At 35.1% G+C, this 14,712-nt stretch overlaps 1 protein-coding gene across 2 annotated transcripts; it reads right to left on the bottom strand.

Annotated features, from left to right (window-relative positions):
- Positions 1 to 4,649: 4,649 nt before the first annotated feature.
- Positions 4,650 to 14,355, bottom strand: LOC126778517 (actin-related protein 2). 2 transcript variants are annotated; one of them, XM_050502151.1, is made up of 11 exons: positions 14,211 to 14,355; positions 14,006 to 14,120; positions 11,249 to 11,331; positions 10,642 to 10,785; positions 9,899 to 10,001; positions 9,638 to 9,744; positions 8,391 to 8,540; positions 7,830 to 7,955; positions 7,592 to 7,744; positions 7,187 to 7,315; positions 4,650 to 6,475 (listed from the first exon to the last, which is right to left on the bottom strand). In XM_050502151.1, the coding sequence occupies exons 1-11, from the start codon at positions 14,256 to 14,258 to the stop codon at positions 6,434 to 6,436; spliced, it is 1,200 nt and encodes a 399-aa protein (XP_050358108.1). In that variant the 5' UTR covers positions 14,259 to 14,355; the 3' UTR covers positions 4,650 to 6,433. The 2 variants fall into 2 exon arrangements, with proteins under 2 accessions (XP_050358108.1, XP_050358109.1); XM_050502152.1 differs by having other exon boundaries at positions 11,249 to 11,320; positions 14,010 to 14,120.
- Between the last annotated feature and the right edge of the window lie 357 nt (positions 14,356 to 14,712).

Raw genomic sequence — 14,712 nt, 5'->3', positions numbered from 1 at the left:
GCGGTACTATGATTCTATATTTATAAATTAAACAACCTAATTCTAAAACAATTTCGTTTTTCCTACTAAAATAAGCTTTTTCTTCCTCGCATTTCGTATAAGACGGCCATCCAAACAACACATAACCAACGATCTTACTTACTAATGGATCTTTCTTTGTTTCGCGACTAATATCTTTAAAATTAATGGGTAAGTTATCGTCTATTATATTGATATAACTTAACGGCGCAGGCGATGATGATCGGTGTTCGCACGGCAGGGGTAAGCGGGATAACGTATCGGCCGGACTGTTCTCGCACGAACGCACAAATTCTACCGAAAATTCGTAAGCCGATAACCGCGCCGCCCAGCGCTGCAAGCGACTTGCAGCCGTTTGAGGGATACCGCATTTTGGACTAAAAATGTAACTTAACGGTTGATGATCCGTTCGTAGTACAAATCGTCTACCGAAAAGATATTGATGATGTTTAATAATCCCAAAAAAGATAGCTAACGCTTCTTTATCAAGTTGGCTATAATTAATTTCTGCACTATTAAGCGTGCGCGACACACAGCTCACGGGGCGCTCGCTGCCGTCCGGGTAGCGGTGCCCGAGAACGGCGCCCAGCCCGTACGCGCTGCTATCCACCGACAACACCAACGGCCGGCCCTCTTCGTAGTGTGCCAGCACCTTATCCCCTGTCAATACACTCTTAGCCTTAGAAAAAGCCGCTTCACAATCCGCGTTCCAATTCCATTCAACATTTTTTTTTAGTAAACTATGTAAGGGATGTAAAATTATACTAAGATTTTGAATGAATTTACCATAATAGTTTAGCATTCCTAAAAAACTCTTTAACTGAGTAACATTTTCCGGTCGTGGCGCATCGCATATAGCTGATATTTTTTTATTATCGGGGTGCAAGCCTAATCTATCTATAATAAAGCCTAAATATTTGACGTTAAATTTCAAGAAACTACATTTGTTTAATTTTACCGTGAAACCCATAGACCGTAACCGTTCCAGCACAGCTCGTAAATTACTCATATGTATTTGTCTATTAGAACCTGTCACACATATATCATCTAAAAACACTACCGTACCGGGAACCCCTCGGAGCGTCTCTTCCATAATTTTTTGAAATTTTTCCGGTATACATGATAACCCGAAAGGTGTGCGGCGATATACGAAGGTGCCGATATGAGTAGTGATCGCGGTATAAGGTTGAGATTCCTCTGATAAAAGGACTTGTTGATATGAGTGTTTCAAGTCAATTTTTGAAAACTCCTCACCCCCACTCAATGCTGCAAACAATTCCTCTATACGAGGCAAAGGGTAATAATCACGTTTTAATTTCGGGTTTATCGTAATTTTATAGTCCCCGCAAATACGTATTTCGCCGCATTCCTTCACCACGGGGACGATCGGAGTTCCGTACTCCGAGTGGTCCACGCGGTAGGTATAACCCTCGCGCTCGAGGCGCTCGAGCTCGTTCTCGACGCGGCCGCGCAGCGCGAGGGGAACGGGGCGTGCCCTTACATAAACCGGTTCCTTATCCGTGAGATGCAATTGAATTGTTTTCTTACACGTACCTAACTTATCTGTAAACACTTCAGGAAATTCGTTTATTAAACAGTCTATAAAATTATCTTCTACAATTTCTTTTAACGTTTTTTTTTAATATTCAAAGCGCGCATCCAATCACGGCCCACTAAAGAGCGCGACCCATTTTCTATGACGTATAAAGCTAGATTTTCCGCCTTAATTTCGTTAAGAGTAACATTTACATTAATATAACCAAGGGACTTAATTTGAGTCCCGGCATAACAACGTAGAATGAGATTATCTGTATTAATTTTTTTATTAGGGAATAATTTATTAAAAAGTTGATCACTAATGGCAGAGATACGACTCCCCGTGTCAATTTCACATTCTAATACATGACCGTCGATTATCACTTTGATAAAATAGGGTCCATTACCTTTAGCCGCCAATTCGATATTGAAGAAGTCCTCATCCTCGGAGGCACTCGCGTCTAAAACATAATTATTATAGCTATTGCGCCCAAATGCTCGATTCCGCACTTCCTCACACATAACTTTTAAATGCCCTTTTTTTGACATTTATCGCAACTATATTGCGCATAACGACACTTATTAGCACTATGAGACTTCCCACATCTCCAACAGCGCACCTCGTCCGCATCCCTCCGGCCGCGGGCGCGCGCGCCGCCGCCGGCCACAGCTTAGAATTCACATCGAATGGTTCTAATTTTCCAATAGGCATTATTGAAACACTAATTTGTAACTTTTTAAATAAACGCGTGGTATGTAACCGACTCGTCGCCAGTGGAACGTCAATCAAACACAGGAGCAAGATGGTGACTGATTTATTGCGAATATAAAAATACCTACATACAGTTATAATATAAAACCGTCCAATAATAACAGGTGTGAAAAAATTATGTTTATATCATGTAAACTTTTTTCTTATAAGCAAATCAATTTGGGCGCTCTCGTAAAATTCCTGCTTCCGAAATCTCTGAGATTTGGCTGTGACGTCACTTCGCCCATTCGTTATTGCAGGCAACTCTTGCGATACGCGCGTTGATAATTTCGTATTATTTTATCTCTCTTTGTGATTTGACGCCCCAAATATGTTCTTTCGTTTATAACAATATTAGAACGATTATTAACATATTATTTTATGCTAAAATAAAAGCAGTATTTTCACGTAGACTAACAAATAAGCTACCGAAAGTCGATCTTATGATTGCGGATTCATTCACAAATCATGCGAAATATATTTGTGAGCTTTATTTTTATTTGTGAGATTAATCTAAACAGTTCCTCAGAGCATAAAACATGCGATAGAAGATATGCAAAGTGCCATCTCTCCCGCCCAGAGATGAGAGCAGTACTCCATGTGGGGCTGAAGTTTAGCCTGTCTTACCTTGTTGAGCAAACAAAGCTTCTAGAGGCTAATTTGGCTTCACTTTCCGCGAAAGACCGCGGAACCTAACGTCCCGATAGTGGATTTGGTAGCGAGATGGTATTCTCAAAATGAGGGGATATGACAAAAGGTGACATTTTAGAAGTCATAGCGTAAACTTGGGTCGTATTGGGGTTGAGTTGTTCCAAATTTGGTTGTCACCAAAATCGGACTTGAGTTAATAAACACTTGTGGTTTCAGACACAAGATTACTTATCGACGTGTTCCCGACAAACATTAGCGCGGCCGGTGTATAAGGCGTCTAGAGTGCTGCCGTCTGCCAACATTGAATATTGCTAATTTGCACATGTTATTAATATGCAGAAGAAGCAGAGTAGGTGATAACACAAAGCCTGGTGTTCCACAACACCAGAATTGACGAATTTTAAGTAAGAGCATGCACCGTCGACAATGACCTTGATGGTCCGATCCGGCCAAATTGGTGATCTATTGCATTATTTCCTGGCACTAACTGCTAATTTTGTTGTAGTTGAGTCCAAGAGGTGGCCTCTTATACTCGACTGCTTCAGTCCATCGGTCAGATAAACTAGAAGATCAACGGCAGTAGCTTTACATTTAATTCAATACTGTAACATGGTGATTTAAAAGTGCCCTTATAAGCCTATTTGCATAAATAATTATTTGATTCAATTACAAATTAAAAACATATACTTTCAAAGAAACATAAATTGGTAAAAATCAATTTCAATGGGTCACGATTGTTAAGGATTTTTTCAACGTGGTATACGTTGAATAAATCCTTTGGCGATACGGCGTTGTTCACAAATTATCTTCAAGATTAACAATAAACTAAGATTAACGATGATATTCATTTGTCATCGATAAAAACTCTTACGACAAAACTATCGGTATTTAACGTATCAAGGCAGTATTACGAACATTCTGAATTATGTTTATATTAAACGAATGCCTATAACTAGCTTGTAAAAATTAAATGTTTGATCCTCAAACTAATAACTTATAAATACGGCAAATTTTACTACTAAGATATAAAATACATTAAAATGCTCATCACGAATCATCTACTTGTATTTGTTGATAATATATATATGGAGAAAGTATTTCTCCGAGTTCTATTTGTTGAATTAGTATGCTGTGGTACTGTATAATAACTGTATGAAAGTTTTGTTTTATACTAACCGAAATATAAATAAAATCAGGAATAACGCGTAAATTTAGGCGAAATTGTATTGGCGAGCGAGCGACGTTGAGCGATGTGACGTCACGCGTCGATCGGTCGCTCCAGAAAATAATTTAAGAACTCGTAACTTAAAAAATTGTAAAAAAAAATCATTTTTGCAGATATCGTAAAAATTCTTTCACCCGTATTTTTTTTTTTTAAATATGATTTTTTGAGATCATAAAAAATAATCTAATCATCCTAATTCTTAGTCGATACATTTTCTTCATGATGTTACGCGATCTCTCCCTGTCAGCTGCACACCACCTATGCAACGGTCCGCCCAATCATTACAAGAATACGCATCAAGATTGTATATCTTAAGTCTTTGTCACCATTTCACGGGTGAATAATGAAGTGAGTTCTTACAGAATACCATTGCTGCCTTACTAACATATATTGACTTTAAATCGATTGATATATCGCATTCCGTCGAAGTAAGCTCACTTCAGGTTATATGTTGGAATAAAACACAAAAATAATATATCGCCTTTATTAGAATGCATAGTCTTCATATATGATTGTATAAAATTTATTAATGATAAAAGAATACTTTAAATGCAAATTAAAACAGTCTTAGAACTTCAATTTCGATAAGTTTTATGTTTAATATTATTTTAATAACGCAAGACATTTTTAAATACATTATAATTATATCAACTTCCGGTCAAATTCTAAGGGATTTCCTTGGCTATTTACTTTAGAGGTAATTTATATGTTACAGCAAGAACTCTATTCAGGTCAAAATATATATGACTGACATAATTTAAAAAATACTTTTGACTGACATATGTTAAGTTAGTTTTTTCTATAACCTTGACTTCTATCCATCTGTATGTATTGTAGTTTGTGTTTTTTTTATAGAATAGGAAGGCGGACGAGCATATGGACCACCTGATGGTAAGTCGTCACCAACGCCCATAGACATTGGCATTGTAAGAAATGACAACCATCGCTTACATAGCCAATGCGCCACCAACCTTGGGAACTAAGATGTATGTCCCTTGTGCCTGTAATTACACTGGCTCACTCACCCTTCAAACCGGAACATAAAAAATACCGAGTACTGCTGTTTTGCGGTGAAATATCTGATGAGTGGGTGGTACCTACCCAGACGAGCTTGCCCAAAGCTAACATATATACTACTAAATATATTAGCAAAGTACATTCGCTATACTTAAACACGCTGTCGAGATACTAATCTAGTTATCATCGATATACAATGTTACGTGTGTTTCTCAGATTATAAATATTTTTTTTATTATATGTTAATGTCACATAAATGTATGTGACATAAACATATATATTTATATAGACATAACATACAGAATTTCAATATAATATATATATGTATATATAAGTTTAACGAAATAATCCAGCGATATTTAAATAAGATATATGAATAAACGATTTATTTTCCTTTAGTATGGTCGAATTGTGTACCAAACGTATTTCAAAAGGGTCCGATAAAAAAAAGTTTCGTAAATCGCCTTTATTTGATGTATGAACGACTTTAACGGCTCGTAACTCAAACACGATTACCGATACGAAATAACGATTCGTTAAATATAGAAATAAATTAACTTAATACATTTAGTCCAGTTAATTGTCAGTCAAAAGTTATAATGACCCAAAAACAGTTCCAACTGTAACACAGAAATAGAGAAATTGATCGCAATATTGTGCATATTCAGCCTTTTATAAAGCTCATATAGGGATCAGATATCGTTTTAACACCAATCGGTTTTACGTATAGTTAAAATCCATGAACTTTACAGCTCTCAATCATACAATTATTAAGTCTATTCCAATGACAGCAGTAAATATTAAACAAACCTTAGAGTTACTTATTCCCCGATTCGTTAATACCTCTATATCGTACAATACAAACAATTGTTTATTATATTTTTAATTGTAGCGTCAGATGACGTCAGCGTATAATTTCGAGCGTCAGACGACGTCATCGTGTACTCCTGTCATTGAAATTAGTTTTATATTCATATATGTATTTTAATGAACTTCAAACCTTGTCTGTACACTATTTCGTCTTCGCAATATTTACACATTGTTTTCTATATATTGACGTTGACAAAACAATTTTTACATTGAGAGCTTTTTTATTTCATATTAAACACTTTAAACCGCAAATAGTCGATTAAATTAATGTATCTATTAATTAAATCTCATTAAGTATAAAAACAACTATGATAACTATTGGAAATGACCTTAAGTAGATTACAATATATATAATACTGTTTGTATTAACTCGCTCGAGGGCCCAGTTTCCGGAGACAGGATATACCCTGAAAAAAAAATAGACATATTAAAATTTATATTACATTAAAATCTAGCTCAAATATCTTTAGTCAAAAGTACAAGAATCACAAAAGTCTATTCGAAAAAAATATATATTAAAATTTGTTTTGCTAACGATAATAAATTAATACTGTTTCATCCCTACTTATTATTAGTGAGTTAAATTTTTTTAATAATAATAATGTCCTCCAGACCGATTTCGGCCACGGCGGCCAATTTCAAGAGAGATTAGCCAACTACGCAGGAGATATTATAGTGCACAAGTGTGTGTGCAAACACAGATGCACTCTCTATTCCCTAACTCTCATAATCCGATGGGACGGCAATCCGATACGACCGGAAAGACTTCAGGCACAGGACCAACGGCTTTACGTGCTTTCCGAGGCACAGGAGTGTACACACTTCCAACTTCCAGACTCCGGGCTGCTACTGAGAATTTTCTGACAAAAAAATCCGATAACTTTTTATTGGCCCGACCTGGGAATTGAACCCAAGACCTCCGGGTCTGCGGCCTTATATCAAGCCACTAGATCAACAGAGAGAGGCAGGCAAAAACTTTATTACTGTACAAATTTAAAACTTGTAGTAGTAACTTGCATTGTGTAATTACTGAGTTTTTTGCACGTTTCTCTCGGTTACAGTTGTGAGCTTTATGTTATATTTTATCCTTTGACAGGATTCAAAGTCCTCGTTCTCACCTGTTCCTGGTACTCCTGCCTCGTGAGCCAGAAGTTGTCCCGGTTCTTGCAGACCTCGGCCAGGACGGCACCTCCGATGAACACCATGTCCTTGCGTCGCGGGGGATCCTCTATGCGGATCTTGAATTTCTGAAAACCGAATAGAATGTAGCCAAGCCATGTAACCGTACTCAACTTTAATGTAATGTTCCATACATTAACGCCAATTTTTATATCTAACACGAGTCGAGAATGTATCTCGCATAGATTGAGAATGTGTAATGAATGTGATGCGAGGCGTATGTGTCACGCAAGTCGCACGCGTGTCGTACACATGTCACACGCCTGTCGTACACGTGTCGCACGCGTGCCGCACACGTGTCACACGAGTCGCACACATGTCGCATACGAGTCGTCGGCACTCACGGCGAGCTTGTCGGAGTCGTTCCGGAGCACTCGCTCGAGGTAGAGCTGCTTGATCTCGCGCTCCAGGCGCGACGGCAGGCCGGGGTACATGGTGGAGCCCCCCGACAGCACGATGTGCTTGTACAGCTCGTTGCGCATGTCGATATCGGCCGCCTGCGGGGCGACGACACGTTATATACTCTTAATGACATTCATTTGAAATGTTGTACATAACAAATATTTTAGTAGAGAAGCGTACCTGTATAGTGTTGAAGACGAGCTCCGCGATGCCCTGCCCCTCCACGTTGATGAGATGCGGCTGGAACAACGCCTCGGGCGCCTCGAACCGCTCACCCCCCACCTTGATCACTCGGCCGTCCGGTAGCTGGCAAAACATAAATATAACGGTTACTTACAGACAGAGTTACTTTCGCATTTATAATATTAGTATATATGAATAAACTGTCGAATATTAATAGAATCTAAATTCTGAACCGATGCGACAATTACTCCAACAAATATTTTATATCCTGGGACATTATTCACACACGGCCATCTGATCCCAAATTAGCTTGTACAGAGCTTGTACTATGGAAACCAGGCAACTGATATACTACATATACTACTTTTCTTTTGTAAATACATACTTATATAGATAATAACACCCAAACTCGGGACAAACACACATGTCCATGGGCACAAATAACTGTCCTGAGTGGGAATCGAACCCGCAACCTCCGGCGTGAAAGGCAAGTACTTACCAACCACGCCAACCGGCTCGTCAATATTTAACTAAACAAAATTAATCATTAAATCTTACCACATAAGGTTCAACGAGCACCGTCGTCTCCCAAGCCAACCTCTGCTCCTGTTCCACGTTGTACCCGATGTAGCAGAGCTTCTCCTTCATCATACGGACCGTCTCGAAGTCCGCCGAGTGGTTGAACGCGTAACCGCGGAGGAGGAGCAACTATCGATTAAACACAGAAAATATATAAATTGATATTTAAAGGAAAGAAAATAAGCATGATTTTAATTAATAATAACTTATTAATACAAATACAAAGTGTAAAGTGACTAAAAGAAACACTTATGTTTGTGACGTCATAATGTTATTGTTTACGTAATCACACGAGTCAGATGTCTGCCATAGACAAATGTTTAACCTCGTGACGTCACACGTATTGTTATTATTTGTCTTTAGTCTCTGTATATACACCTGTCACGTATAATTAACTGATATAAGCCTTTCTCACATGTAGCCTTGAGGCGAACTGTTGATACTATTTTATAAAAGACATGAAGATGAAATCATAGACAATTTTTAATACTTTTTATAGTTTTGACGTATCCCTAACATCCCCTTTTAAGATAAGTAAGATCATATCTATATATAAATTCATCTTATTCTGATATGAATTCATCTTATTATATATTATGCATCTTAATCTTTTTTGATTTTGGTTATATTTTTATTTTTAATATAAGTAACGATTGTTTTTTTTTAATGTTTAGTTTTAATAATCTGCGTATTACATTAGATCTATTATGTGTGAGCAATGGTCTTATATGTTTTGTTACCTTTAATAAATAACTAGATTTTCTTAATTTTTCTACGAAATGAACTAATCCAATTGCCACTATGCAATAAAGAGCCAAGCGAAATGGCCTAGTGGTTCGAACGCGTGAATCTTAACCGATGATCGTGGGTTCAAACCCGGGCAAGCACCACTGAATTTTCATGTGCTTAATTAGTGTTTATAATTCATCTCGTGCTTGACGGTGAAGAAAAACATCGTGAGGAAACCTGCATGTGTCTAATTTCATTGAAATTATGTCACATGTGTAATCTACCAACCCGCATTGGAGCAGCATGGTGGAATATGTTCCAAACCTTCTCCTGAAAAAGGGTGAGGAGGCCTTAGCCCAGCAGTGGGACATTAACAGGCTGTTACTGTACTGTACTGTAATAAAGAGCCATGAAGTGTAGAATTCCTTTTTACCTAGCCCTATACTCTATAGTAGAAAGATTTAGTATAATTCAAACTTAGTCCCAATAATACTGACCTTTATAAGATACCGTGTGATATCTCTACCCGCAATGTCGAGCCTCCTCGTGAGGTGAGGGAGTGCGAACTCCTCGTAAACCGGACAGATATGAGTAACACCGTCACCTGAAGAGAGATATTTAATCATTTTTAAATACACACACACACTAATACACACACCCACGCAAACACACTCAAAACCTTAGGCCTTAGGCCCTGCAGTGGGATATTTACGTTTTTTTTTTTTAATTTACTTTTTTTCATATTTGTATAAACTTACCCGAATCTACAACAACTCCCGATATAAGACCCTGTGCGTAGAGCGTTAGAACAGCCTGTATAGCGATATAGGCGCTGTCGAAACCGTATTTTTCGAACATGACCTTAAAACATATAAAGAAAAAATAAATTTAATTCTTAATACAATAAAATTGCAGGCAAATATATGATGACAGATGTCGCTAGCAGTTTATTGCATCGCGCTATAAAGATACGACCAATACAATTATTACCTACAGCATATTTTTCGTTTTAACATAATTATTTCTCGATCGCTTTTTAAAATGATTTCTTTTATCCATTAAAATTCCAATTATCATCAATACGTATATTAACAAAAAGGTGTCAGCATATACTTTTGCATAAACACTCATTGGCATCACTGCATTGGTTAATTTATCAAGTCATGATACGGAGTGGCCGTCATGATTAAGAAAAGATTAAAATTTGCCACCAACATCTATAAGACTAACGACGGTGGCTAGCTTGTATAACTAAACACCCCGAGAACCTGGATTCAGGCCAATCACAGTTATAAGGTTTTCTGCCCGAGAAATTCTCAGTAACAACCCAGACCCGATCTGGAAGTTGACAGCGCTTACACTCTCGTCCATCGGAAAGCACGTAAGACCCTACACCTGAACACTGCTTGGAAAAACTCCACAGCACCGTGACCGCAATCGGTCAGAAGGACATTATCCCCATTATTATAACCAGCTTCTCTCTGCTGAGAAGGTCACTGACCTCGATCATCTTCTCTCTATTCTTGGTAGGGTTCATGGGCGGTTCCGTCAGCAGTATCTTAGTTTCCTTGGGATCGATGTTCATCTTGCTCGACCCGAACGTGTAGTCCCAAACGTGACACATGTCCTCCCAGTTCCGCACCACCTGCGAAACAATTGATTTAAACAATCATACTAATACTATATATGCTTAAGACTTTTGTCGACGTATTCCTCAATCGAAAAACTATGACTCGGCCATTGTCACGAGTTTGGGTCTATTATGTATATAAGTATGTATTATTTATTACAACATCTATTTAATATTGTAATTAACCAACCCGCAATCTGATGGAATAACCACCAAGCCTTAGCCCAGAAATGGGCCTTTTCCAGGCTGTTACATGATGACATACATGATGAAAATTAAACATGTAAATATGTATATCAGTCGAATATTAAATAGAACACACGCATTAAATTGGGAATAATTACCTTAGGAACAGACGACCGTTTATATATACATATATTAATTAATAAATAAGCAATAAGACTAGAACATTTTATTGTTAATCATAATTAACACAATTACACAATATAATTATAAAAAAATAACTTTAGTTACTTACGCCATTCTCCATAGGATAGCTGACTTCAAGCATAGATCGTAACTGTGACGCTTCATCGCCAACCATTAAATCCTGAAAATAATCTTATATTTGAACACAGAGCGTAAACATTATCGTATTATTAGTAATAAAACAACAAAAATTGCAGTTAATTGCAACAAAAACAATCAAATATGCAAAACTAAACTTACTAATGCCATAAAAAGCAATGTACATTTTCTATTGCAAAATTTGTTTTCATTAAATCATACTTCGTAAATGCACGATGGATTAATTATTATTACAAAACGAACATTCTCGAACAAATATTTAGTAAATCTTCCGTAATTATGATTTTTAAACAAAACATAATAATATAATTAATTTAAAAAAATCAATTGAGACTGACAACACTAATAATAATTTATTCTTTATTCAAAACAGTATTGCGAAATAAATATTATAACATTTCATATCAACAAACGAATTGTGTATTATCATACATGGTAACATTATATTACATAATATTAATAAAATAATTCAGCAATCACTGATTTATTAAAATTTGCGCAACAATAGTGACGTGACGGGAACAATATAATGCAATTTAAAAACAGTACTATATGTCTATACTATGTATATAATATTCAATTTTAATATGTTATTTTTAATTCAAATACTATTAAATGTCTCTAATTATAATTGGAGCTATCTTTTAAGTTACTAACAGTGTTACCAGACTTATTTAAAGGGAGTGATATTTTTTTTAAATTTCATTAACCTTTCCTTGAAGGTCAGATGAGTAACCTAAAGTAAGGACTAGTTGGTGGCACATGGTCATCTTTTATACAAAAACATAAGCTATAACAAATAATTATTACATTAGTCTATCGGTAATCGACATACTGAATGTATTTCTTCTATTGTAACAACACCTACGTTCAAATAAAAATATATTTTTCAACATTGCCTGTTTTTAATCCATTTAAAAACATAACATTTCCATATCCAAAAATAAAATGGTATGACTATATCTATTAGCTTCTATGCAACATAAATAAAAAAATTTGAAGCTCATTTAGTTTATATACAGTTTTTACCTGAATTATCTCGTTATCAAACATCTGGTTAGCATGAAAGTTCAATATATTTTGTAAGACTATTTATATAGAGAAGTATATTGTATTTCTTTTTACATTGTGACTAAATAGTAACTATGTAACCTTCATTTACAAACGAGTATTACTGTAAAGTATATTTCTGTAAAAATACAAATTTTACACTTTGAACTTTCATTATGTGTGATCTGTGACCGTTTTTATTATTTGCCTGTTGTTGCACATCACGCTAAATTCTAGTGAGTCGGAGTCTTTAATTTTAAAGTCATGCCAATGTTTAATTTAGTATTAGCTATATATAAAAAAATATTTGAATTCAATAATAGAAGATATTTTTATACAATAAATTCCTATTATTAATGTATTTGTAATGTACCCATTTTGAAAAAACCATCTAAAGCAATAACCTGAATAGTTTCAGGCTGTTGTTTTGCCCTAGTAGGCAAATAGAGAATTTAATTCGTGGCATTCCCACTAATAGTTTTATTATCTATTAAAGATACATTTTATTTTTTTAAAGATTTTTTTTCTCTGTGTGTATTTGCAATCATCCGTAAGACTATGAACAAATCGGTTCTGTGCTGCCGTCATGCAGAGTGGATTCCCATTGGAAGCATCCACTCATCTGCTGGATAGAGCTACTGCCGGTCTTCTAATTCTAGGATATGATGAAGTTTTAGTTGTCTATTATAAAAGTATCTACATATGTTACATATTATTTTATAACTATTTCCATTGCATAAAACATTAACAAACATATTATAACACTTATCACACCATGGTTTATTAGTTTTTATTTTGTCATATGCAATAATTCTCATGCAAGGAGATGAATAGACTTACTTTTACACAAATACCCTGTAAAATATTGAAAAAAAATGAAATATTTTACACCCTTAATATACTTTACAAATAAATGGCGGCTTTTTCCCCCATTTATTTGTTATATATTTTGCATGTAGTTATCTAGTGAATAACTACATGCAAAATATATAATAAATAAATGGGGGAAATAAAAAAAAAAAATAGATTTATGCCGACTTAAAAAAACTAGGGGCTTCTCTCATTGGACATATAATAATGTGAATGTTTATTAAAATGAGAATATAAATATATTTTTCATATGTTATACTTTGATGCCAAATGGCAATATTCCACCAATCCCTATTGGAGCAGCATGGTGGAATAAGCTCCAAGGCTTCTCCTCAAAAAGGGAAAATAGGCCTTAGCTCAGCAGTCAGACATTCGCAGGCTATTACTGTACTTAGTTGGAATATAGTATGTGATAATACTGTGCCTATTATGACTCATAAAACCTGTTTGTAAGGCAGAATATTAGATGATTATTTACCAAGACAAAGGTCTTACCAATCATTAAATTGTACAAAACTAAAATAAATAAAATCTGACTAAGAAAGACATATATGACTGAGAAATTATGTATTCATTATAATGTAGTTATAAAACATATTATGTTTCACATATAATTATAAGTTTTTTTTTAATTAGTGATTAAAGTAAGATATTCGTTCTTTTTTTCTTTTAACAATATTTAAAATTTGCTTAAGATACATCTTTTAAAACTGAATGATTTTTTTATTCATAATGCAGCTGAAAGGACAACATTACTCATATGTCATATCAAAAAAGAAAATCGTACATACCTTGACATCAATGTCGCCGATTTTATTTTCAGCTCTTATAATCGGTCTGCCGACCATCGATGGGAATATAAATGCTGGGAAGTTACTACCGGCATATCCACACTTAACAAACTGAAATATCAATATTTTACCGTGATGAATCAGTGCCTTATCTTAAATTTACTAAAATCATTTTTTTTTTTTTGGTTTCATGATACTTACGCCTGTGCCGTTATCACAAACGATAACTTTCCTTCCTTGGTCATCCATTTTTAAAGTATATTATTAAATTATTTAATTAATATTGTTTTTTCAATAAAATAATCAAATGCTACACCCCACGGAACACAGGACGTTTAACAAACGTCATTTTTCGATATGTCAATTGAGTATTGACAGTTGAAAAGAAATCGAAATTTTATAAATAATCAACAATGGACATGAATGTATTTGTATTTTTTTTTAATTTAAAATCAGTACGTTCGCAAAATCATGTTATTACCTTATTTCAATAGCAATTGCACAAGTACTAAGGGTATAAATCCTATAAATGTATTTGCGTGAACAAGAATAGTAATTTTTGTTTCATATTTATAATCTCTTGAGCATTTTCAGACATGGACTGCTTACCTCCTCAGTCCTAAATAATATTTTAACACTTAGGAAAAAAATAGGTAAGTGTAGTCCTAACGAAAATATTGGTATAAGAATATTCATGAACAAA

Source organism: Nymphalis io, chromosome 26 (assembly GCF_905147045.1).
Source record: "Nymphalis io chromosome 26, ilAglIoxx1.1, whole genome shotgun sequence".
In the NCBI taxonomy this organism is placed as follows: domain Eukaryota; kingdom Metazoa; phylum Arthropoda; class Insecta; order Lepidoptera; family Nymphalidae; genus Nymphalis; species Nymphalis io.
Note: the sequence above shows the minus strand (reverse complement) of the source record. Positions and strands in the feature narration are given on the sequence as shown.